The following is a 26,061-nucleotide window of genomic DNA, read 5'->3' as shown; positions in this document are numbered from 1 at the left end:
ACAAGATTTCTGCCTTGCACCATGTTAATGTACATGCAAAAAACAAAATTTATTTGTCTGTACATACTTTAATTCACAATACCATCAGAAGATCAGTTTTGATAAGATTTCTCCATTAATGATGCACAGTGATGCATAAGATAAACAAGAAATGTACAGAACTGAATTGTTTGAAATTTCTGGACAGAGTTCTATAAAAACTGCTGGGTATGCAAGAACCTGAGGAATTTGTTACTGAACATTTTGCATTCTTAGCCATGGGTGAGTAGTCAGAGGACTAGAGGATAGGAAATGTTGTTCCATTGCTCAAGAAGGCTCTAAGAAAAAGCTGGGAAATAACAGACCAGTGAGCTTGACATCAGTTGTGAGTAAATTATTGGAAGTATTCTCAAGGAAAGGCTAGGGCTGTTGGGGTGGGTTTAAACTGTTGGCAGCAGGATGGGAACTGGAGTGATAGGGCTGAGAATGGGTCATTTAGGGGAGTCTAGAACCAGAAGGCACAACCTTAGAATGGAGGGACATCCATTTAGAATAGAGAGGAGAAGAGGAATTTATTTCACCAGAGGGTGGTGAATCTGTTGAATTCATTGCTATAGGTAGCTGTGGAGGTCAGTTCATTGAGCCTATTTAAGGCAGAGGTTGATAGGTGATTGACGAGTCAGAGCATGAAAGATTACAGGGAGAAGGCAGGAGAATGGGTTGAGAGGGAAAATGGATCAGCCATGATAAAATGGCAGAGCAGACTCGATCAGCCAAATGGCTTAATTCTGCTCCTATGTCTTATGGTCTTATGATATACAAGCATTTCAATAGGGAGGGCCTGATTAAGGATATTCAACATGGCTTTGTGCTTGGTAGGTTGTGTCTAACTAATCTTAATATTTTTTTGATTACAGGGAAGGCAGTGGATGTTGTCTATGTGAACTTTAGCAAGGCCTTTAACAAAGCCCTGCATGGAAAGCTGATTCAGAAGGTTAAGTTACTTGGCAGGCAGGATGAGGTAATAAATTGGATTCTACATTGGCTTAACAGGAGAAGACATAGTTGTAGTAAATAGTTATCTCTCTGACTGTGACTCGAGGTGTGCTGCAGGGATTGCTGCTGGATCCATTGTTGTTTATCATTTATATTAACATGTTTTAAATGGTAATGTGGTAAACTGGATCAAAAGATTTGCGGATGACACCAAGATTGGGGGCACAGTGGACCGTGAGGTAGGCTATCAAAGCTTGCAGTGTGATCTGGTACCAGCTGAAAAAAAAAGCAGATGGAATTTAATGCAGGCAAGTGTGAGGTGTTGCACTTTGGAAGGACAAATCAGGGTAAGGCTTGCACTTAGATGTGCGGTAGAACAAAGGGACCTGGGAATACAGATCCATAATTCCTTGCAAATACAATCTCAGGAAGATAGGGTTGTAAAGAGAACTTCGGCACATTGGCCCTGATAAATCAGAGCACTGAATACAGGAGTTGGGATGTTAAGGTGAAGTTGTACAAGATGTTGGTGAGGCTGAATTTGGAGTATTGTGTGTAGTTCTAGTCACCCACTAGCAGGAAAGATATCAATAAGCTTGAAAAAGTGCAGAGAAAATTTACAAGGATGTTACTGGGATTGAGGACCCAGGCTTATATGGAAAGGTTGAACAGGTTAGGAGTTTACTCCCTGGACTGTAGGAGAATGAGGAGAGATCTTACAGAGTTACATGCAGGCTCTCCCCCCCCCCCCACCCTTCAGATTGGGTGAAACCAGAACTAGAGGTCATAGATTTAGGGTGAAAGTGAAATACAGTATTTAAGGGGAACTCCTTCATTTAAAGCACAAGTGGCAGATGCAGGTTTAATTGCAATATTTAAGAGAAGTTTGGATAGGTACATGGGTGCAAGGGGATAAGGAGAGCTATGGTCTGGGTACAGATAGATGGGACTGATGGGCTAAAGGGCCTGCTTTTATGCTGTAGTGCTCTATGACTCTATATTCAGTTTGTCATCTCATTTCTTCTCTTTGAAGTCTTTTTATTTTTATAGGACTGAGAATCTGGGTTAATTACTCTTCCAGTTTCAGGATCAGAGTGCCAATTATTGTTGTTTCCAACTTGAATGCTCTTTGCCCTTTAAAATTTAAAAGACTACTTCTTAGCTGACAGTCTTCATTCTGGGTTTCAGAATATTTAGGGTACTGGAATAACACTGAGCTGGTAGACCGGGGGGGGGGGGGTTGGGGGGGGGGAGGTGGTGGATGGGAATAATTGTACAATAATCAAAAAGCTTCGGAGTTGCGTGTCTCTTCCAGAAGAGAAAGTGGAGTGAGAACGGATCCACACAACTCAACTTACTCTGTAGTGTTGTTTGTTGACGATTTTTCCAAAGGCACATAGCAATGAAGACGATGACGATGAGAACCATGATTCCTAGCACCGAGCCCACAATCAAATACAACATGTCGCTGCTCCGTGTGCTTGAGGAAGATGCTCCATGTCCACTCCCGAAGTGGTCAGCAAGATTTGGCTGTGTACTCAAGTCATCCCCCATCACCACGGGTGATCCAGGAGGTCTTCGTGCTAAGTGAAAATAAGATAGTGAGATCCAATATCCAAAAATTGATGTGTTAACATGCTTTAAAACAGAAAAATAATACATACACAAATTAATATTATGACTGCTTTTCATTCCAGAATGCATTTATTCTTGTAAGAATATATTGCTCCAGGCAGTATTCACTTTACCATACCACATCGTGAACTTTCTTTAGGTTAAAAATCCAGACTGAGTATAGGCAAACCATTCAACAGAGAATATTTTTTTCTGACAGATAGACTTCAAGTAATGTCACTGGATATTGACAACAACCTTGCCCACCATTCCTATATTAAAATGTTTACATTTCAACTTTGCAATTGTTTAAGCTGAAGTTCACATAGCAGTACATACCTTTAGTCTCACAGATCATCACATTGCTAAATTCACTTTCACCACCTTCATTAAAGCATTGCATCTTGATATCATACGAGGTCTCGTGCTGCAGATGATTGATAAGATGCCATTGCTTGTTTCCTGTATCATAGATAAATAGAAAATGAATGCGTGCAATGATATAACTGGATACTAGTTATATTGTATAGGTATTAGACATGGATAGCTTTGAAAGTAATGGACAAACTTGAGGTTTAGAGGCTCAAAATTATTATTTTGTTTTTTACAAACAGGTCTGGGCTCAAACCATCATCTTCAATATCTGCCAAATTGAGAAAGTTTTTTTTATATAAAAAGAGTATATTCTGTTTTAAAAATTATTCATGGGTTGTGGGTGTTGCTGGCAAAGTCAATTGCCCTTAAACTAATTAGCCTGCAAGGGGATCTAGGGTCCTCTCCCATAGATGCTGTCCGAGCTGATGATTCTTTCCAGCATTTGTGATGTTCATTTCAGATTTGCAGCTTCAGCAATTTTTGTGATTTTCTTGGACAGCAATTTTCTTCCCTAGAGGACTTTGAATTGGAGGTTCAATAACAAGCCCATAACTTCATAGCCAGCATTATTGCTAATTTTGTCTTTATTCCTGACATTGTGAGATGTTTAAAATCTCCTAGTTAACAAGGTAAAAATTTGAAACTATGCTTTAGAATAGTAACTTAACCAAGATTTCATATATCACAAATGGAACACCACTAAAATGCATGCTGTGCTTAATTACCTGCAGCTCAGATCCAACAATTTTTCTGGATTAACAGGCAAATGATGACAGAGGTGCACTCCGATCATGAAGACAAGAAATAAATTCCTAGTCAACAATATAACCTGAATGGCATTTGCTAGCACTGTTGCGAATCCAGAAATTCTTCTCCACTCTGATTCAAACATCAATTCAAGTTTGGAGCAAAACAAACTAAAGTAGATTGAGATTGCTCTCAGAAAGAACACGAAAAGAGAGCAAGAATAAGCCATGAGGACCTTCGAGACTTCCCCAACATTTAATATGATTATGGTTGACCTATGCTGGCCTTCCATGCCATTTCTCCATATCCCTCTACTCCCAATATTCATCCACCCCCACTTCAGATTTCTATAATCCAACTTCCACCATTTGCTGGGGAAGAGAAGTCCAGAGATTCATCACAATCCATAAGAAGAAATTTCTATGTATTTCAGTTTAAAATGACTGGCCCCTTAGATTGCAGTTATATCTCCTTGTTTGAGACTCTGTCACTAGTGAAAACATCCCAACATTAATCATGTTAAGCCCTTGAGGATGTTATATACTTGAAAAGTCAGCTCTCATTCTTCTTTCCAAGCAATACAGGCCCAAACTGTTCAGTCTCTTTTGGTAAGACAGCTCTTATTACAGGAATTAGCCTAATGAATCTCCTCTGTCGTGCTAGAAATATCATTCATTACTGTAAAGCAAGATTGCTTGTAAACATTTCATGTTAAATTGAGAAAGAGTCCTTGGAGTAAATAACCAGTGAAAATGACTGAAATGGAAAATATAAATAACTTCAAGAGCGGTTTGGTGCACTCCTGGAAAAAGTTTCTAGGTTGTTCAGCATGGATTTGTGGAAGGAAAATCATGTCTGACGAATCTCATAGAATTTTTTGAGGATGTAACTAGTAGAGTGGATAGGGGAGAACCAGTGGATGTGGTATATTTGGATTTTCAAAAGGCTTTTGACAAGGTCCCACACAGGAGATTAGTGTGCAAACTTAAAGCACATGGTATTGGGGGTAAGGTATTGGTGTGGGTGGAGAATTGGTTAGCAGACAGGAAGCAAAGAGTGGGAATAAACGGGACCTTTTCAGAATGGCAGGCGGTGACTAGTGGGGTACCGCAAGGCTCAGTGCTGGGACCCCAGTTGTTTACAATATATATTAATGACTTGGATGAGGGAATTAAATGCAGCATCTCCAAGTTTGCGGATGACACGAAGCTGGGTGGCAGTGTTAGCAGTGAGGAGGATGCTAAGAGGATGCAGGGTGACTTGGATAGGTTGGGTGAGTGGGCAAACTCATGGCAGATGCAATTTAATGTGGATAAATGTGAAGTTATCCACTTTGGTGGCAAAAATAGGAAAACAGATTATTATCTGAATGGTGGCCGATTAGGAAAAGGGGAGGTGCAACGAGACCTGGGTGTCATTATACACCAGTCATTGAAAGTGGGCATGCAGGTACAGCAGGCGGTGAAAAAGGCGAACGGTATGCTGGCATTTATAGCGAGAGGATTCGAGTACAGGAGCAGGGAGGTACTACTGCAGTTGTACAAGGCCTTGGTGAGACCACACCTGGAGTATTGTGTGCAGTTTTGGTCCCCTAATCTGAGGAAAGACATCCTTGCCATAGAGGGAGTACAAAGAAGGTTCACCAGATTGATTCCTGGGATGGCAGGTCTTTCATATGAAGAAAGACTGGATGAACTGGGCTTGTACTCGTTGGAATTTAGAAGATTGAGGGGGGATCTGATTGAAACGTATAAGATCCTAAAGGGATTGGACAGGCTAGATGCGGGAAGATTGTTCCCGATGTTGGGGAGGTCTAGAACGAGGGGTCACAGTTTGAGGATAGAGGGGAAGCCTTTTAGGACCGAGGTTAGGAAAAACTTCTTCACACAGAGAGTGGTGAATCTGTGGAATTCTCTGCCACAGCAAACTGTTGAGGCCAGTTCATTAGCTATGTTTAAAAGGAAGTTAGATATGGCCCTTGTGGCTACAGGGGTCACGGGGTATGGAGGGAAGGCTGGGTTCTGAGTTGGATGATCAGCCATGATCATAATAAATGGCGGTGCAGGCTCGAAGGGCCGAATGGCCTACTCCTGCACCTATTTTCTATGTTTCTATGTTTCTATGTTTATATTCTCCACTTTCTAATACTTAAAATCTTGCTGCAACATTCTTTGCTTCGTTGTTCCACACTGTGGCCCCTTTACTACAGCCCCATCCCCCTCTCAGATCTTTTTCCTCTCCTGTTGCCAGGGGAGATCATAGAGCAGAACTGCGTCACGATAGCTGTCAAAAAGTTGGCTCAGAAATGTTTTTCACTGCCTTTTGTCTGGACAACTAATACTATCATCTAAAATTGGATCTAATCAATCTTCCCCATAACTTGAAACACAAAAAAAAATTTGTTGGCTCCTTTCCTCTTTAGTTTTCTTCAGAAGATCCCCAAAGGAGAACTGAAAATAACTGACAAAGTTCCTGCTGTCTTCTGGCCGCAGTCACTTACAAGTCCCAGGTCAGTGCACCAATCCAAGCTCTGCAGTCTGATCAAATTATTTTGTTTTTCCTGGCCCATACTCAGACTGTTAAAACCTTCCAAAACACTTCCCCTCCTTCTGGAAATCGTTCAGCAATCATTTCCTTTGAACACAGATCTGATTTATGGTGTACATTAATTAAAAAAATGGAGCAAGGGAATGAGGGGTTGCTATTAAGAATTTAATTAACTGTCAAATAATGCCCTTGACAGGAAATTCCACCTGAGGCATTGCCATGGCAACAGGGAAGAAGATCTACCTCCCACTGATTTGAGAATCTGGCTGTTTTAATAATCCTAACTTTGCACCATATAGTCAGGGGTACAGACAGGGTAAATACAAGGTTTTTTCCCCCCAGTGAGGTTGGGTGAAGCTAGAACTAGTGGTCATGGGTTAAAGGTGAAAGGTGAAATGTTTAAGGGAACATGACGGGAAACCTCCTCACTCAAAGGGTGGTGAGAAGGTGCAATGAGCTGCCAGAGGACGTGGTGAATATGGGTTCGATTTCAATATTGAAGAGAAGTTTGAATAAAAGTACAAGGATGTCCTTATGGATATGGAGGGTTATAGTGTGGATGCAGATAGATAGGACTAGGCAGAATAATATTTCAGCACAGACTAGATGGGCCGTAGGGCACTACAGCGCACAAACTGGCCCTATGACTCTAGCCTCAACTTCATATTTCATTCAATGCTTTTCTGCTATTGAGGATGTTATGGACAAATCTGACTTAATTCTCACACATTATCTACATGATGAAATCTTCCAGCAGGGTTGTGAGGGGAGTGGAGTTGCTATAGCACTTTCCAAATGCAGTGCGGCCAGTACAGCAGTAAGTATTACATTATATAACTATTTTAATCTTTAATCAATAGAAACCTTGCCAGGCTGAGTTAAGAGCTAAGGATTCTCTTCTACCTTTCCATCCCATCACTTCAATGGCAAATACCCATGCTCTAAGTATCTGACATTAATATCTTTGTTATGTTTGGTTTTAATACTAATACTTAGGTGAATGCACAGCACACTGAATGTGACCCACTGGAAGAACACTGACGAAACGGATGCCCTGGGAGAGCTCAAAACTGCTCTTATACCATTTTGCCACTCTGATCCCACCAGCTCTTGAATTCTCCATTGTGGCAAAACTTGCCCGTTGTTAATACTTATTGTATTCCAAGTTTTCTTTATAAAAATGCAGTATTAGTATACAATATTACTTTAGAGTCGTCAAACACAAAGGTGAAATTTAACCCTTCAGTTCATTCTGGAGGAGCTGATAGTTTCCTTCAAGCATGGGTAATTAATAACAGGAATAGCACTTTGTGGCCTACCTTCTACTACATCTCGTTTGTAGTCGCTGTCATTGTCACTGTCTGTTGGTCGATAGTAGATATAAAATCCTTGTATGGGAGTGTTGTTGTTACTTGATGGAATATACTGTGAAAACAAACAGATTTGTAGAAATGTTAGTAAATCAATGCAGCTACAGTTTGCTCTTAAAACCTCAGAGTCATGGATCCACCATTCTGCTTTCAACCCATCAGCCTAGTAATGATCTCCCCAACAACATGCCTCATCCTCAATTGGTCTGCTGCTTCAAGTCTGAATGTAAATTAGTTCCAATGACAAGGCAGTTTGTACCAGTGATTCATGTAGTAGCATGTCATGGTTGGTCCCACACTTGTTAATCATTAGAGCAGATAGAGAGACTTAGTTTCCACCACTCCCCCCCCCCCCCCAGTCAGGTTAGATGTATCAATAGCATCCAGTTATTATACCAAGAAGCATTTGCCAGCTGTTTCCAACGTAATCTCCCATCTCAGGAGGTTTATCTAAAGTAAGGAAAACTACCTGTGGCGGGAATGTTTCTTGTAGAAGTGTGACAACTGGTTTCTCCAAATGATACTCTGATATAAATATAGCCATCAAAAATGAAATTCAATTTAGGATACACCAGGAAATAAGCGCTCCACGACTATACAACCAGAAATTAGATTGTAAACTACAAACAGTTGTAACGAAAGTTGTAAGCTTCAACGTTGGCCAACGTCAAAAAAGAGAAATATAAATGAAGTACTTACTAACATCTTAATTTTAACTTTATACAAGGAACAATGTGCTGGAGGAACTCCACATGTTGAGCAGCATATGTGAAGAAGCAATTGTCAACATTTTGGTTGATATCCTAGGTCATTCTACTTGAAAACAATTCCTCCTTCTCCATAGATGCTGATTGACCTGTTGAGTTCTTCCAGCAGTTTGATTTTTGCTCCAGGTTCCAGCATCTACAACCTTGTGTTTTTATTTATTTTATTCATTTCTTTTTTGTAAATTAACACTGATTTCTACTGTAAATATAGAAATGCAAAAGAAATACTGTATTCAATTTTGTTGTTGGCATTGTAATTGAAAAATTAATATAAATATTTCAATTAACTCCCAAGGTCCAATTTAACAAAACCATACATTCAAGCTTAAGATTTTGGTCTCTGGGATATATCATGCAAATTCAGATGCAAGTCTTCAAAGTATGTGACGTACACCATGGTGAGCAAATTGCTACAGTGCTCAAGATCCTGATTGTAACAACGCTGGTTTCCTCAAGATGGTGCTTGGTACCAGCTCATACAGAAAGTAGCTAAAATACAAAGTGACAGTTTTTTTCCCCTCTGCAGGTACCTCACAAGCAACAACTTATTCTGAAAATGCAGTCACTGTTATTTGTAGATATACCTAATATGTTACTACTGGCTTAAGCCAACTTATGGCAAACCCAAAAGGAACCCAGGAAATAGCCAAAAGACAAACGCTAACATATAAAGAGTTTGCACTAGCTAAGCATAAAAGTTAAAAGAACTGAGCTGTAGTTGAGAATGCTGAGGAATGAACACTGTTATTCACTGATACTGAAAAGAAAAAAATTCTTGCTAATTATTATTTTTGAAATCTGTGCTCACCAACATTTTGCAATATTGATCCAACTACATTCTGAATGTCCCAGTAAGGTGGAAAGGCAATAAATGTGGGCATGCCTGTGAACAAATGCAGAAAATGCTGCTGCATTTTGTCTGGCTAAAACACAATCAGATTTTGTGTGTGTGCAAATATTACTAAAACTTATTCTTCAATTTCGTATCAGTCTCAGCTTATTAGACTACATCAGAGCATTTCATGTTGTTTTGGTTCATCCTCTAGGAGGAGAATGAGGGACACAAAGGCAATCCCTCCCTGTACTTTCTTTTACAAGATCGGTTATTTCATGCTGTCTTTTTACCATGATGCATGCAGATAGGCAGTTCAGCAGAACATGGGATCAGACCATCATATGGCATCAAACACAGGGGTTAAAACACACATTTCATCAAGACACTACCAAGAGAAAAAAATTCTAAACCTGAGCTTCAAAGCAGGAAAATCAGCTTTTCCTGCATAATTATTGTTAAAGATTGCTTTAGTAAGACTAACAATCACAGAACTGCAGTGAAATAAAAAATGTAACATTAAAACTGTGAGCCTTACCCTCTTGATTAAACAAAAATAACCCTTCTGCTGCTGAGAAGGTAATAACTGCCAATCAACATGTGAATTCTTATACAGCATATCCTGATCAACACCTACTGCATGCTTCTTTATTCACTAGTTAAGTGTACAATCAAGGCAATGGGTAGCCATTACTCTCCTAAATAAATATCAATTGCCTATAGTTGTGAATAATCCTGACCTTATTGATGAAATAGCAAGTGGTTGCTTGAATAGTTACACTGGTCAACAAAGATTTTGCTTCCTGAATACTTTTGGGTGTATTTTATGGATTTTGGGCTGCTGATCATGAAAATCATCATGAAATTTCCCTATCATGCACCATTTAAAAAAAATGCCTATATTTCAATTCACAATTCAAATCAATTAAAATATTGCCCACAATGCAAGTTGAAAAGTTTTCTATCTTGCCTAGGTATGTCCGGGCATGCTTAGGCAGGGCAGATGCTGCATGGCAGGACAGATTTAAGAGCGGCTATAAAAGCATCATGCGCACTGTTTATGCATTGCATTTACATATATACAGTATATATCAGTTTGCGATCACGTTGATGTGCATGCTGTACTCGCATAGCATATTGCATGTACTCATTATAATAAAGTAATTGGATTTTCAGGAGTATTTGTGATAGCAAAGTGTTTCACCAATGTTGCAACAGCTGCAATACTTTGTTATATTTGTGATGAGTATATGCTTAAATTTCAAAAGACTGAACATGACACCTTTTATTAAGAAAGCCTATGAGCTCTACTTTGGGTGTAAAATTGGCGACCAAGACAAAGCCAGCACTCCTCACGTTTGTTGCACAACATATGCACTCGAATTTAGAACTTGGCTCAGAGGTTCTCGGAAGTCAATGCCGTTCCCTGTCCCGATGATATAGCGAGAGCAGAAGGATCATGTGACAGACTGCCATTTCTGTTTGACCAGTGTGTCTGAATTCTCTGCTAAAAACAAGAAATCCATCGAATACCACAATCTCCCTTCAGCCATGAGACCTGTGTCACATGATGATAGTCTTCCAGTACTGAAGCCACACAGAGACATGGAGTCCAGAGGAGGCAGATGAAGATGCCATGATGCATGACTCAGGAATGGAAAACGACACCGATATTGATACAGATTTTGAACCCTTTATGTTGAGTGAGCGGCATCTGATAACTCAATCTGAGTTAAATGACCTGGTCAGAAACTTGGGTTTGTCAAAGGCAAAAGCAGAATCACTGGGTTCAAGACTGCAAGGATGGAATCTGCTGTCACCAGGCACAAAATTTCCATGAAGGATTTCAACATTTGAGACAGATGTATCCCAGAATAACTGATGCCAAGATTCAGGAAGGCATTTTTGTTGATCTACAAATCAAACAGGTCATCAATAACAGGAAATTTGAAGAACTTCTAGTGGGATCAGAGAAAATTGCGTGGAAGGCATTCAAGGACGTTGTTGAAAATTTTCTTGGCAACAACAGAGCACCAAACTACGTGCAGCTGGTTGACAACATGCTTCAAACATACAAAACCATGAAGAGCAACATGTCTCTAAAAATTCATTTCTTGCATTCCCACTTAGATTTCTTCCCTGCAAACCTTGGCGCTGTCAGTGACAAACATGGTGAAAGGTTTCACCAGGACATTGCCGTCATGGAGAAACGGTATCAGGGCAACTCAAATCCATCAAAGCTGGCTGATTATTGTTGGATACTTAAGCAAGTAGTCTCAGACATCGAGTACAAATGAAAATCATCAACATTTTTAGGTTAGTTGAACTACTGCAAAGTGTTGGTATCGTTATGCAATTAAACGCATTATATTCAATAAAAGTTAATTTCTTGTTCCTCTAAATTCTTACGTGATACAAGTAGTCTGAAATTATATCAGCTTCAAGTGGTCTATCATAACCACAAAAAAATTTCTGAGGAAGCAACACTTTCAAAAAAAAGTTGTTGTCCACTCTCAATAGTCGAGCTTCAGGAAGCAGATTTTGTGTGCGTTGTAGCTCCTGAGTATAGTTTCAAATCTTCTCAGAGTTAATGTGCCTCAGTCTTTGTGATAATCAGAAGATTAAAATAGCCAATCTCAGGTCTTCTCAGTTAATCTATCTGCCTAGAAGGGAAACCATGACAGAAGGGGAAAAATATTTGTCCAAAGCCTTGCGTGCCTGCTATCAATCTTGAATGATCTTATCAAGTAATTCAGGAATAGCATTTTTTTTAAATGTCCTTCCATTAAAAGAAAGGCAGACAGAACATTCATTTAGTGAGAGATCAAACTATTCTACTTGCTGGCAGGAAAAAGGGTGATCGAGCACCAACTTGGATTTAATGAGTTGGCTTGTGAATGATGAGAAAACATGTTGCATAGCAATTTTTAGGACTGATAAGAGCACAGTCATTCACTCTCAGCCAGCAAATTCTGCCACAATTAAAATCACTGCAAGGCTCGGAATTTGATGTTATCCTCCTAATTAAGTAATTTATAGTTGCAAAAGTTTTAGATTTTTTCTTGTATCACCGAGTTCACCATTCTGAATTGTGGCTTTTAATTACACAACTGTATCATGAACATGGCATATAAAACACTTTTTGCTTTCATTTAACTCGTGCTGAAAGAAAGGATTGACATGAGGATTAAGCCTAAGAGAAAAAAAATGGTAGAGGATGAGGTGGGGGGCAATGCTAGCAAATATTAAGAATAAACATTTCATTGATTCCTTTGCTTAAAGGTTCCCACCTATTTCAGATAAACTACATACAAATATTTGCATTTTCAGAATAGACAGACTTTGCTCTCTTTTCACGTAAAACAATGGTGCAGCAATTAATGCTGTCACCTCACATATCCAGCAATCTTGGTTTGATCCCAATCACAGGTGTTTTCTATGTTGTTCTCCTTATGGTTGTGTAGGAATAATTAGCTCTATTTGGAGTCAATATGGACTCGATGGCCAGATGTACTGTTGACTCTTTTCTAGAATCTGTTATATTAAGCTCAGAACAAATGGGCTCCTATCTGTATAGCCAGCAGAGCAGGGATTTTTCAGGCAGAAGTGTTTTCTTAATTGTTATCTCATTGCCTCTTTGATCTCCAAGAGCTAGGAACTCAAAGAAATATACCAGAGACAGTGGTTAGGCAGTACTCTAGTTACCATGTTGTGAATATCTCTGTGAAGATCTCCCATGATAGGTACTCCTAGCTATGTGAACATGTTTTTAAATGAGTTCACAATTTAAACATGCATGCTTCATTGACACATTTTATTTTAATGAGTCATCTACTTAACTCAAGCCAGTACATACATTTTGATTTTAAAAATCTTATTTAAAAGATGTCTGGTTTTGGACTGCACTCATTTGTAAGTCATTGATACCAGTTGCCAGCAGAGTGCTTTCAGTTTCTCCGATATCCAAATAGTCTTGATATATTTAGATCCTAAAAGGGAAGCTGTTAATTGGGTGTTTTTCAGATTTGCAACAAGGTTGCTATTATGAATACAAGACTGAATGTATAACTAAACTGAGGCACACATCCCACATTTATGATATGTCACTTTATTAACAAATGCAGAGATGGAGGAAGCAAAATGAAAGGCTGAAAATAGTCAGCAGGCTGGAGACCCACTATGAAACTACAATGCTTACCGTCCACTTCAGCATAATCTGTGTGTCAGTGATAGCCTCTGTGTAAGCAATGTGAGGTCCTGCGATTGGACGTGTTGAAAACCGGTTGCTGAATCCTGCTACCTGGTATGGCCGTGAGGCTGCACTTCTTGGGCTTTCACCATAGGCATTAATGGCAATCACACGGAACTTATAAGTGGCACCTGAGGCACAAAAATAACCCGCAAAAAAAGGAACAACAATTAGTCAAGGCACATTACTATTTCAAAGAATGTTCAAATACAACCTTGACAAATTTACTGACAGGTTGAGCCTCTGACTGGACATGGTGGTTTCCTGCAAAAGTGCTAAGGAAACAAAAATATCAGACTATTCAAACTGAAACCCCATGATAGAACTGGCTGATAGAGCGCCCAGCCACAATAATGTCAAATATGAAACAAAAAGCACTAACTTTAGAGAGAATTTAAAGATGATTATTGACTACAGGTAGAGGAAACTGGAGGTCCATGAGCCAGTCCTCCTCTCGCTTGTTGCTGCTGGAGGATGGTGCCGGAGTCTTGGATCTTGGGCAATGTTGGATCAATGCAGTTGTGGTCTGGACTCTGTAGTTCATGTTGTGAAGTTTCTGGTTTCTGGTTGCTGCTTTGTGCGATGTTGACTGGGGTGGACTGCCTCTGCGGTTAGTGAACAGCACAGTGCCTGAATGGACTGAACTGAGCTGAAGCTGGACATTCCTGTACTGTTTCGTTGACGTTTTATATTTTGTGTTTTTTTGCCTTGGCATTTTCGCGATTTGTAGTATTTTTGTGGCTTGTGCGATTTGTTCTTTTTTACAGCTTGCGCGATTCGTTCTTTTTTTGCGGCTTGCGCGATTTGTTCTTTTTTGCGGCTTGCGCGATTCATTCTTTTTTGCGGCTTGCGCGATTCATTCTTTTTTTGCGGCTTGCGTGATTCGCTCTTTTTTGCGGCTTGTGCGATGTTCTTTTTTGCGGCTTGCGCGATGTTCTTTTTTGCGGCTTGCGTGATGTGTTCTTTTTTTGCGGCTTGCGCGATTTGTTCTTTTTTTGCACGTTGGGGGTTTGCTGTTTTCCTTTGAACGAATTTCATGGTTTTCTTTGTTTCGTGACTGTCTGTAGGAAGACAGATCTCAGGGTTGCATACTGCACACATACTGTGATAGTAAATGTACTTTGAATCTTGAACCAGGAGATTAGAGGGTGAGAGAATAAGCAACTTTAAATTCCTCGGCATTATCAGTTCAGAGGATCTGCCCTGGGTGCAGCATGCAACTGCCATCACAAAGAAGGCACCTCTATTTTCTTAGAAGTTTGCGCATACTCTGCATGTCACCTAACATTTTGGCGAACTTCTATAGATGTGCGGTAGAGAGTATACTGAAAGGTTGTATGACGGCCTAGTATGGAAATACCAACGTCCTTGAATGGAAAAAGCTACAAGTAGTGGATACAGGCCAATCCATCACAGGTAAAGCCCTCCCCACCACTTGAGCACATCTACAAGGAGCGTTATCACAGGAAAGCAACATCCATCAAAGACCCCACCCTGCTCTCTTCTCACTGCTGTCATGAGGAAGGAGGTACAAGAGCCTGAAGTCACACACCATCAGGTTCAGGAATAGTTGTTACTCCTCAACCAGAGGGGATAACTTCAATCACTTCAACATGGAACTGATTCCACAGCATATGGACTCACTTTTAAGGACTCTACAACTCATGTTCTCGATATTTATTGCTTATTTATTATTATTTTTCTTCTTCTACTTGCAGTTTGTCTTTTGCACATTGGTTGTTGTCTGCCTCTGTCATATGCGGTTTTTCATTAATTTTATTTTGCTTCTTTGCATTTACTGTGAATGCCCCCAAGAAAATGAATCTCAGGGTAGTACACAGTTACATGTATGTAATTGATAATAAATTTGTGTTGAATGTTGAGAAAATATCCATCTAAATTTCTGTTGCAGGATAATTAATCTAGAGGCCTAGATTAATTATCTAGACAATGTGAGAATAAATCATACTGAGGTAATTTAAGATTTTGAATTCAGTTTTAAAGAAATATAAATCTGGTATCAGTAGATCTGACGCACAATTGTCATATTGGCAGAAAAACTATTGGTCCACTCATATCCTCTTACTAAAGGAATCTTATCTATTTTTGTTCACATTAGCCTAAATGCACATACTGTGTCATTGCATTACAACAAGGTTGAAATTAATTATTCTCTTGAAATTGCCACAAATGTGGACTACAATGGTTTAAGGAAGCCTATCACTCTTGTTAAGGCAACTTAGACAACAAATCCTATGTCACCACTACTATATTCAGAAAAATGCTACTCCTAAGTCCTACAGCATGGAAAGAGGCCCTTCAGCCCAACTGCTGATAGTGTTGTCCACTTAGCTACTGCCACCTGCCTGTTTGGCCCACAGCTTTCTAAGCCTCCCGTATCTATGTACTTAATCTTGAAGTCTTTTAAATCTTGCTAATATACCTCCCTCAACCACTATTTCTGACAACTCATTCCAGTTATGCATGATCTTTGTGTGAAGCTGCCATCCCTGATATCTATTTTAAATCTCATCTCTGATCTTAAATTCATGCTTTCATTTTTAGCACCGTCCTTGGGAAAAAGACTAAGTGCTTTCACCCTCTTTATGCTGTCGTACACCTCTATCAGCTCACCCATCAATCTCCTACTTTCCTTGGAATAAAATCATAATCCAGGCAACCGCTTTGTAACTCATATTGTAAATTGACCACTGTCAGAATGTAAAATGACAGAAAACCAGGATTCAATATGGATACAGTACTCTCCATGTTCAGAGAGTTCACTGATGTTTCATTGTGTAGGTTTAACATTAAACTTATGTCCATTGAATTGTTTCCACAATAGGAACTGAAATCCTTGAGCGGCAAGAAAAACTTCAAAAATGTATAAAAGAACAGCAGTTTTCGACACCTCTTCACCTCACAAACTTTCCAAATGTAATGGCAGTTTATACTTCACTTATTTGGACTGTTACCTGGCTCAAGATTTCGTACTTCTACAGAGAGTTTTGATGGAGAGATGTTGTCTGCTGCCACCAGCCAGTCACTATTCTTTCCCATGCATTTGTACTCCACCTTAAAGGAAGTGATAGGGGAGCCACCATTTGCTCTTGGGATCCATGTCACATACACAGATGTTTCTGAGGCCGTTGAGATTGTAGGACGGTCTGGTGCCTCAGGGACTAGATAGAGGGAAAACAGATGTTATCAGGGTATTGGAGAGCTTGACTTAGTTAATAATTAGTTCATGAAATAATATACCCATTTGGAAAAAATGAGTCAAAAGGTGAAGCTCTAATGTCTGTTTTAGTCACAGGAAGTGCCTGAAATTAGAAGAATATCAAACCTATCTTCCCTTTTGGACACCATCCCACTTCTAGACTGATTAACTCTGTTTTGTTATTTATTTAGCATAATGACTTAAAGATATCTGCCGCCATTTGTTTCATCAGAAATTCTCATGTTTCCAAAATGTGAAGAACAACGTCTGTTTCTTTTAGCATAGGTCATAAAAAGAAAAAGATAAAAAATTTCAATAGTTAATTATGTCAGAAAGCAAAATATATACTATATTGTGGCAACCTACATTAACCTTACTTAAAAGAAAAAACTACTGATGGTTTTTTAAAACTTGTATTGATTGCAGTAGTTATTACTTCTATATGAAAGACCCAATTACTGTTCAAGTGGCTGGTGGAGTGTTAATCTATGATTAAAATATGCCATTCACAATTTCTTGATGTGTATGATGAGACCATGGCTTAAAATGTTAAGAAGGCACGGATGGAAAGATTAGAAAACCTTGGATGTCCACAGAGGTGATGAATTTGGTCAAGAAGAAAAAGGAAAAGTACATAAAATGTTTTAACTTAGGATCAAACAGAGCACATGAGGATTATAAAGAAGCCAGAAAAAAAACTAAAGAAGGGAAGTAGGAAAGCCAGGAAAAGTCCTTGGCAAGTACGATTAAGGCGAATCCCAAGGCACTCTATACATACATCAAGAGCAAGAGGATAACTAAGGAGATGGTTGGACTACTCAAGGATAAAGAGGGGAACACTTGCGTGGATGCAGAGAACATCAGCGAGGTACTTAAGTATTTTGCTTTAATATTTACCAAGGAAAAGGACACCGAGGACCAGGAGATCAGTGTTGAGTGTATAATTATGTTAGGGCATTTAGAGGTCAAGAGGTAGTGTTGGGCCTCCTAATGTATATTAAGGTGGACAAGCCCTCAGGACCTGATGGGATTTACCCCAGGTTATTGAAGGAGGCAGGAAATGAGATTGCTAGAGCCTTGACCAGCATCTTCATGTACTCCCTGGGCACAGGCAAGGTCCTGGAGAACTGGCGAGAGGCTAATGTTGTACCTCTATTTAAGAAGGGAACAAGGGAAAATCCTGGGAACTATAGACCAGTGAGTCTCATTGTCAGTTGTAGGGAAATTGCTGGAGAAAATTCTTAGAGATAGGATATATGAGCATTCGGAAATCCATGGCCTAATTAGGGCAAGTCAGCATGGCTTTTTGCAGGACAAGTTGTGTCTTAGTAACTTGATTTGAGTTTTTTTTTATGACAAGATGACTAGAAGGATTGATGAAGGTAGGGCAGTGGATATTGTCTACATGGATTTTTAGTAAGTTTTTTGACAAAGTCCCTCTGGGAGGCTAATCTGGAAGATTTAAGATGCATGGGGCTCACGGCGAATTAGCTATTTGGATTCAGAATTGGCTTGCACATAGAAGTAGTGATCAATGGGAGCTGGAGGTCTGTAATTAGTGGGATTCCACAGGGATCTGTGCTGGGACCTCTGCTGTTGGTGATGTATATAAATGACCTGGATGAAAATGTAGATGGGTGGATTAGCAAGTTTGTGAGTGATACCAAGATTAGTGGAGCTGTGGATAGTGTAGAAGACTGGCAATGAATACAGTGTGGTGTAGATCAGTTGCAGAAATGGGCAGAGAGATGGCAGATGGAGTTTAACCCAGATAAATGAGAGGTGTTGCACCTTGGGAAGACAAATGCAAGGAGACAGTACAGTGTTAAGGGCAAGATCCTTAACAGTGTTGCTTAGCAGAGAGATCTTGGTATCCAAGTTCATAGTACTTGTACAAGTTCATGGTAAAGGTAAATACATTAGAGGCTTTTAAGAGACACTTAGTTAAGCACATGAATATGAGGAAGATGGAAGAATATGGACATTGCGTAGGTATGAAGAAGTAGATTATTTGAGCGGGGGGGGGGGGCGATTTACTTTTTAGCCGGTCTGGCACAACGTTATGGGCCAAGGGGCCTGTTCCTCTGCTGTACTGTTCGATGTTCTCATATTCTAGTGCCCCAATGCTGTACTAAAGTGGTGCAGCCCACATTTATATCACTGACTTGATAATATCACAGTTTTGTCAACAGTACAAGCTGAAAGTGATTTCTCAAGGGAAGCAGAAAATTCAGAAGGGCAGCTAACTACCAACTCCTCATCTCCCAAAAGCATTCTCTCAGGTTTCTAACACTTAGTCTCTCTACACAATCTATACATCAAGCAAGACTTCCAGTTTAAAAAAAAAGAGAACTTGCTCTGGCAATAGAAAAACTATCAAATGAGGAAAATATTAACCCATCTCTTAGGTTTAAAAAAAAAGCTTGCCATTGAATAGATTAATCTAGTCAGCTATAATCAGCTATTAATCGGTGATTATAGTTGACTAGAACTGAATCACCAATGGGACTTTATTTCAAGTGCCTCTGCCAAACTGTTATTCCAGATTGAATTTAGATGTCAGTAGTTCTAGAAAAAAAAACATTCTTATGCTGAACATTTTAGGTTATGATCTTGTGCACCAATTCCAAAATAATACATTAGTAAATAAAATCACACAAACTGCAGAAATGCTTTTTGTTGGAATGCTAATTTTAAAATCGTTAAGTAAACCTTAAAGTCCAGAGGTACCAGAGAGGAAAATAACACAAGAGCTCAGTATACTCTTTTTTTCCCCCCAACATATTCAATTTGTGATGAGATATTGTCCAACTTCTTGGCCAAGTGCAGCTATAATTTTAATCAAGCATCAACCCACTTGATTCGCATTTAACTCATCATTTTAAGCTTTTGCTTCCTTCATCATTGACAAACCTGTAGGTGCAGAATATACTACTACTTATACCTTACAATGTTCATTTTTAGATCAAATCTTAAAAACTGAGGATTTTTGTTTTCTCATTGAGGGAAGCTTTTGAAGGGGTGAGATGTAACAATGATCTTAAAGGCTGCTGTAGTCCTCAAGAGCTTCCATGTTCTCAAAAATTCTGCCCTTGTTCTGAAAATTTTAAAATAATATTTTGCATTTAGCATTCTCATGAAATTGAAGGCATTTGGATAATCAAATTCACATATTCTGTGCTAACATTAAACATACCAAACCTGGGCATTGCAACTAGGTATAAACAAAGCTCCCTGTGCTGCCCCAATATAAAGCTTGAGCCCCAATTTCACAAGTCCACAATAATCATACTTGCAAACCTTTTCATCTAAACATCACAGTTTGCACTGGTATTTACATATAGCAGGTAGAGTCTGAGCCTCAAATTAATTTTATTTTGTTTCCTGTACCCAGTGAATAGAAAACACCAACATCGATCAGCACAGAAATTTAAACCAGGATCTAAGGAGATTAGAAGACTAGTTACAAGATATTACACTTCTGCATTTTGATCCATTGTAAAAACAGACATGCCAAGTAATTTGAACACAGAAATGAATCACAGTCAAAATAATACTTACTGAACTCAGAGCAACTTTAGAGAGCAAAGAAGACAGAAGAACAGTGTTAGTAAAAACAAATTATCAAAACAGAATGGTTCTCAGTGTTAGACCCAGTCATTTGACAGTGCCCCGCTGACGTAGTTTAAAAAATTATCTGACAATATGCATAGTCATAAAGACTGACACAGTATTGGAGATTTACTATTAGATATCAATATTATTAGCAGCATATTAAAGTTACACTGGCTTTAGTACATTTAGTCACCAAAACAACTCCTCCAACCCAAATCTATAACCTGGAAAATTGAACACCCAAGTTTCAGTCAACTACAGTTGCCAGAATCTCAGATTTAACAACTGGAAGATTCTTGCCCACCTTTTACCAACACCACTCCCCCCCCCCCCCCACCACCCAGAGCAGAACTAAATTCAGTGGTCTGGATTCATGTTACAGAATTTGTTTTTGAATATTTTTACAATATTTTTGAAGACTGCTCGGGCTTGCAATGGCATTTTTATTTTTGTCTATGGCCACATATCTTGCAGGAGAGCAGTGTCGACAACAGTATGGGACAGGAATTAGTTAGCTTCTGCTCAGTAACTCCTTTTTGATGTCATACCAGAGATTGAAAAGATTAGCTTTATTTATTACATGCACATCAAAACGTACAGAAAAATGCGTTTGTGTTAAATTAAATCACTGAGGATTGCGTTGGGCAACCCACAAGTGTCAACATACTTCCAGTGCCATCATAGCATTCCTAAAGCTCCCTAATCCTAACCATACGTCTTAGGAATGTGGGAGGAAACCAGAGCACCCAGAGGAAACCCACACAATCGGGGGAGAACGTACAAACTCACAGACAGCAGTGGAAATCGAACACTGATCTTACAGCTGGCAGAGTAAAGCAAAGCGCCAACAGCTACCATGGTACTCCTACAATGCTATTAAATATTCTGAACAACCTTGCCCTCATTACCAAGAATAATTTCATAAATCGGCAGCTAATATCAGCTAAAGGAACAGTTTGGAATAGAAGTAAAAGGGCACTTCTCAAAAACGTTGCAGCAACCAGCCTTTTCAACTATTTAACCATATATGCAAGCTTGCAGAATCCTATTCTTACCCATGATATGCCCTTCAGTGCAGTTTACTTTAATACCACTCCCTTCAGCTCATTCCTAATGCATCCCTGCCCATTTTATTTCACTGTATCCCCCAGAATGATTCCATTTACTGCATACAGAAAACATTGCTGAGACCATAATATTAAGCATGGAGGGAGTAATTTACATCAGGGGTGGTGAAGGCAGTTCATGATTCTACTCTTTCTCAAAACCTCTAGTTGGAGTCAAGATAGTTTCTGAAATAAAGAGTGATAGGCCTAGTATTTATTAGAGGGAGGCAAGAAAAGTTAGACTAAGGATAAAATTACGACTGAGGTTAATATACTTTTAAAAGGACATTACTATTTGCATCAAGGTTGAATGAATGATTACAATTTTTTTTAAAAGAGTATTGTGAGAAACCTATGATTTTGGTTCAGCTGTTGGTAAATGGGCAGGGAAGATTATGATTGATTAGGGCAAGGGATGGGTCTGGCTGTGCAGAGACAGGGTTTGCAGAGCATGCAGTAGTGAAACATTTTATAAAAGGTTGAAGAGTATTAAAATTTAATTACACTGCTAACTATGGTTACACAGCTTCTAAGGGGAACTGGTAGACTTTGGTTTGAGTTAACATTAAAGGCTAGGATCGTTTTAGAATTCATTTGAAAAAGTCAGGGTTGGGAGAAAAGTAAGCAGAATTATGGACTGCAGAGGAATTACTACCTCCACTATGGCGTGCTGAATCATGGATTACTACACCATAATTAGTGTGGCTCTTATCTTCGATTGCTGTTTTCTTGGGGACTCCAACTGGTGGTGCAGGCATCGGAGATTTTCCCTTTGACTTTGAGGACCGCCCTGAGAGAGACAGAAAATAAACAGCAAAATATTCAGAAGACTCCTCAATTACTGCATGTAGTACCATTGCGCAATGCTCTCAAAGCTAAGGTTGATTTGAGTTACCTCAATGCTATGAAAGTTTAAACTGAAGAGCAATTCTGTTTCAAGGCCTGGTTTTACATTTCAAATTTTTCCTCTCCCCACTTATCTTTCACTACCCTCACTTAACAAACACTAGTCTAGTCTACCATCACAATTTTGAGGAAGGAGGTCCTCTTACAACATTTAAGTATCTAAATTAGCACTTGTAATGCCACAGTAGGAAATGATTGGGACTGAGGAAATAGGATTAATAGGCACTGCTTGATGGCTGGATGGCTTGATATAGGGACAAAGAGGCCTGCTTCCATACCATATTACTCTGTGATTCCAATTTGAATCGAGGCAAATAGGGTTAATGCATGGATATTAAATACTACATTTTTTGATCAGCAACATGAGATCATTACAACAATATCAGTTGGTAAATTGATGCTAAAACTGCAAAGAAACAGCATCATCTTCTAAAAACTGCAGACTGCATCCCTTATACCATGCAGCAGTATTTGTGTATGTTCTACAACGAGGATGTTAAAACTCTTTGTCTTTGTAAGTCAAGCATGGGAATCTGGCAGTAAAATATTAAGGCTAACCAACGCTCCAAAAACTAAATACAGTGGATTCTGGTTAAATAGGCTTTTGGTTCATTGGCGCAGCCATTTATTTGGGACAACTCTTAAAGAAAAAAAACTAAGGAAGGAAATAGCCAAGATTCCCTTTGTTGATCTGGGACACTGTCCCGCTTAACTGGTTCAGGACACTGCTGTCGAACAGTTTCTAAACAGCATCAATCACGTGCACTTGTGTAGCTGCTAGACACTACCCCGTGCTTAGAGCAAGAAGTTTTTAAAAATGGCACTAGTTACATGTGCTTGTGTTCAAAAAACAGTAATTTCTGTCACAGTTGGCAAGAAATAAGCAGCAAGACCATTTAGAACTGTTTTGTTCACTGCTGTCAATCAAAGTATTGTATGAAGGCGGTCCATTATCTACACTAGGTGCCTGCACTGATTTTGTTCATTTACAGCCAATCAAAAGAACACAGCAGTGTACACTGAATGAATTCCTCCATCGATTTCTATAAGGAACTAATACAGTTTTATAATACTGTCGCAGTATTGATAGTGTTCTAATTTGTCCTGTATTTCAGTTAAATACATAATTTGTTACTCAGTTAAATGGTAGTTAGTCATTTTTATACTTTAACCATTTCCATTAAACTTCAGCTACTTCAGGCAGCTGTTTGACTGCACCTAAATGTACTGGTCCCAATATTAAATTCTTATTATACTCAATATAATAAGAATGCCCAACATTCTATGGTGGTCTTATTACTTCACTAGTTATAAAACACAGATATATTAGAGTCATGAGAGGTTACCGATTCTTAAAGAAAAATAATTTAGGATTTAATGTTAAAAAGGATTTTCAACTATTTAGATTCATGAATACCAAAAGAATCAAGCAACAATGAGAGAAATGTGGAAATTAAGCAGAGTTCATTGTGCTTTGAAGGTCAGACTCTACTGATGTAGTATGAAGTTTTCAGGCCAAAAGTAATTTCAACGTGTGGATGCCTATTGCGTACAAGTTGATGTACATGGTGCAGGCTTTTACTCAAAGTAACTGCTTATTAGCAATAGGTCTGTTTTACTTACTAAAATTACATTGATTTATTACAGTGAATTACCCAACTCTAGAGTTGGAATAAAGATTTTTTTGGTCACACATGCTTCTGTCAAACAGAGTGGAGCTTATAGCTTGAAATCAATGTCACATTGTTTCCATCTATTGCTGTTCACCTGTTTTATTTAAGGCCTAGTCTACAAACCTCAGTCTGCCCACCTTCACACTAACAAAACGCTGCATTAATGCCACCATCTTAATTTAGAACTGTGGCAAGTGCTGATTGGTAACAGGCTCTACTTTGACAGCTGGAACTTTTATGGAGTTATCAGGGAAAAAAAGCACTTTGATTTCCATTGGAAAAGTTCTGCTTTATCTTTTTCATCTCGAAAGCAGCCTCTGGTATCTCATCCATGTGCTTACAATACATATACCAAAACAGCAAGCACTTGCAAAGAATAACACCGCAAAGGACATCCAAAAGGAAACTCAATCCTAACCTTGCTCAGGTACAAAGCAACCAATTTCAAAGGTCAGTGATAACAATCAGGAGGATTTAGGATGATTCAGGATGATTCTTAAATCAGAGGCAGAAATCAATTTTAGTAGCTTGTTACTGATATAGACAAGATCAAATGGATATCGGCTTGAGACTTGCTTCATCTGTGTAACACATGACCATGTTATGTTGGACATTTTTCTATCAAGAATACTCAAAATCAATTACTACAAATTTCCACCCTCATGAAAGCAACTTGTCAGTGCTTAAGTGCTTTTCTTTAAATCGTATTGTACCTTTGCCAGTTCGAAATGTCAACATAGCTGGTTGACCTTCACCAGAAGCACTTCGTGCAACCATTAGCACTTCATACAAGCTAGAGGGTTCAAGCTCGGCGAGTTGCAGTTCGTTCTCACTACCAGGGACCCGGATCGTGTGCCAGTTTCCCAACATATTCTCGTTGTTGTCAAGCTACGATGAAAGTAAGAAATTAGCAAAGGTGCTTGCATTAGTATTCTCAATTCCATTTGACTTTGCTATCTCTCTTGTATAATAATCTGTTGCACTAAAAAAAAACATGGGCATCTTAAGGCAAACAACAGGAATTCTGCAGATGCTGGAAATTCAAGCAACATACATCAAAGTTGCTGGTGAACGCAGCAGGCCAAGCAGCATCTATAGGAAGAGGCGCAGTCGACGTTTCAGGCCGAGACCCTTCGTCCTGACGAAGGGTCTCGGCCTGAAACGTCGACTGCGCCTCTTCCTATAGATGCTGCTTGGCCTGCTGCGTTCACCAGCAACTTTGATGGATGGGCATCTTAAGACTCAGGCAGGTCACGATATCACTGCAACCCAACTAGGTAAGTGCGCCAGATGCTTTAAGGGATTCTGCTGGCTCAGATTAGAGCATCATCTCCACATCAGGAGCCTATGCTTAATAATGATTTCCTTCAGAACAGAAAGGTGTTAAAACAATGTAATTTTCATGCAGATTATATCAAGCCAACACTAATAATGATAGAGTTGGGAGCATCGAGGTCATACATCAGTATCAGCATCATACCTTGCGATACTTGACAAAGTAGGCATTGATAGGTGAGCCACCATCTTTTCCTGCTCTCCAAATCAAATCATAACTATCTGGATTAGTGGTATATGGAGCACTGAGAATGATAGGAGCATCAGGTGGAGAGGCAACATTTGTCTTCTGTGTTGCCTTAGGAGCAATCAACTCCTTTGTTGGCTGCTGTTGTTGGAGCACAACGCTGTGCTTATAATCATAGTCCATGCTTTCATCACCTTCGTCACTCTGAATAACATCTGAACCTCTTGCTCCTATTGTGGGCTCTGGGTCATCAACCACCGCCTTTGCGTCAATGGAAACTAATAGGGAAAAGAAATAAAATATATTGCAATTATTCTCAAAAGTATAGCTACTTTTACCAATTTAAATAATGCTGACTGCTTAACATTCTTTGTCTTATTTTCACCATCCCCAAACACATTTAAATTCCAACAGTCCAAAGTAGTAAGATTGCTATTCAGAGCCAGAGGAAACATACACCATGGTCCCCAGATGTTCATCTCACCGCCTCTTGCAAGAAAACCAAGGAAAACTATCAACCTTTCTCATTTAATTGAAGCCAGA

General features: G+C 39.2%; 1 protein-coding gene across 10 annotated transcripts in view; it reads right to left on the bottom strand.

Moving 5' to 3' along the window:
- cdon (cell adhesion associated, oncogene regulated) overlaps positions 1-26,061 on the bottom strand; it is a 148,831-nt gene that overhangs the window by 20,685 nt on the left and 102,085 nt on the right. For all 10 annotated transcript variants that reach the window (XM_063038412.1, XM_063038420.1, XM_063038421.1 and 7 more), the window contains 8 exons: positions 25,477-25,796; positions 24,710-24,884; positions 22,073-22,207; positions 16,452-16,658; positions 13,426-13,607; positions 7,578-7,683; positions 2,929-3,051; positions 2,334-2,558 (listed from right to left, as the gene is read on the bottom strand). In XM_063038412.1, coding sequence (XP_062894482.1) covers positions 2,334-2,558; positions 2,929-3,051; positions 7,578-7,683; positions 13,426-13,607; positions 16,452-16,658; positions 22,073-22,207; positions 24,710-24,884; positions 25,477-25,796 — 1,473 coding nt within the window. The remainder of the gene's footprint in view (positions 1-2,333; positions 2,559-2,928; positions 3,052-7,577; positions 7,684-13,425; positions 13,608-16,451; positions 16,659-22,072; positions 22,208-24,709; positions 24,885-25,476; positions 25,797-26,061) is intronic.

The sequence above is a fragment of the Mobula hypostoma genome, chromosome X2 (genome assembly GCF_963921235.1).
Source record: "Mobula hypostoma chromosome X2, sMobHyp1.1, whole genome shotgun sequence".
Taxonomy (NCBI): Eukaryota; Metazoa; Chordata; class Chondrichthyes; order Myliobatiformes; family Myliobatidae; genus Mobula; species Mobula hypostoma.
The sequence above is the reverse complement of the archived record's forward strand: the minus strand, read 5'-3'. Positions and strand labels throughout refer to the sequence as shown.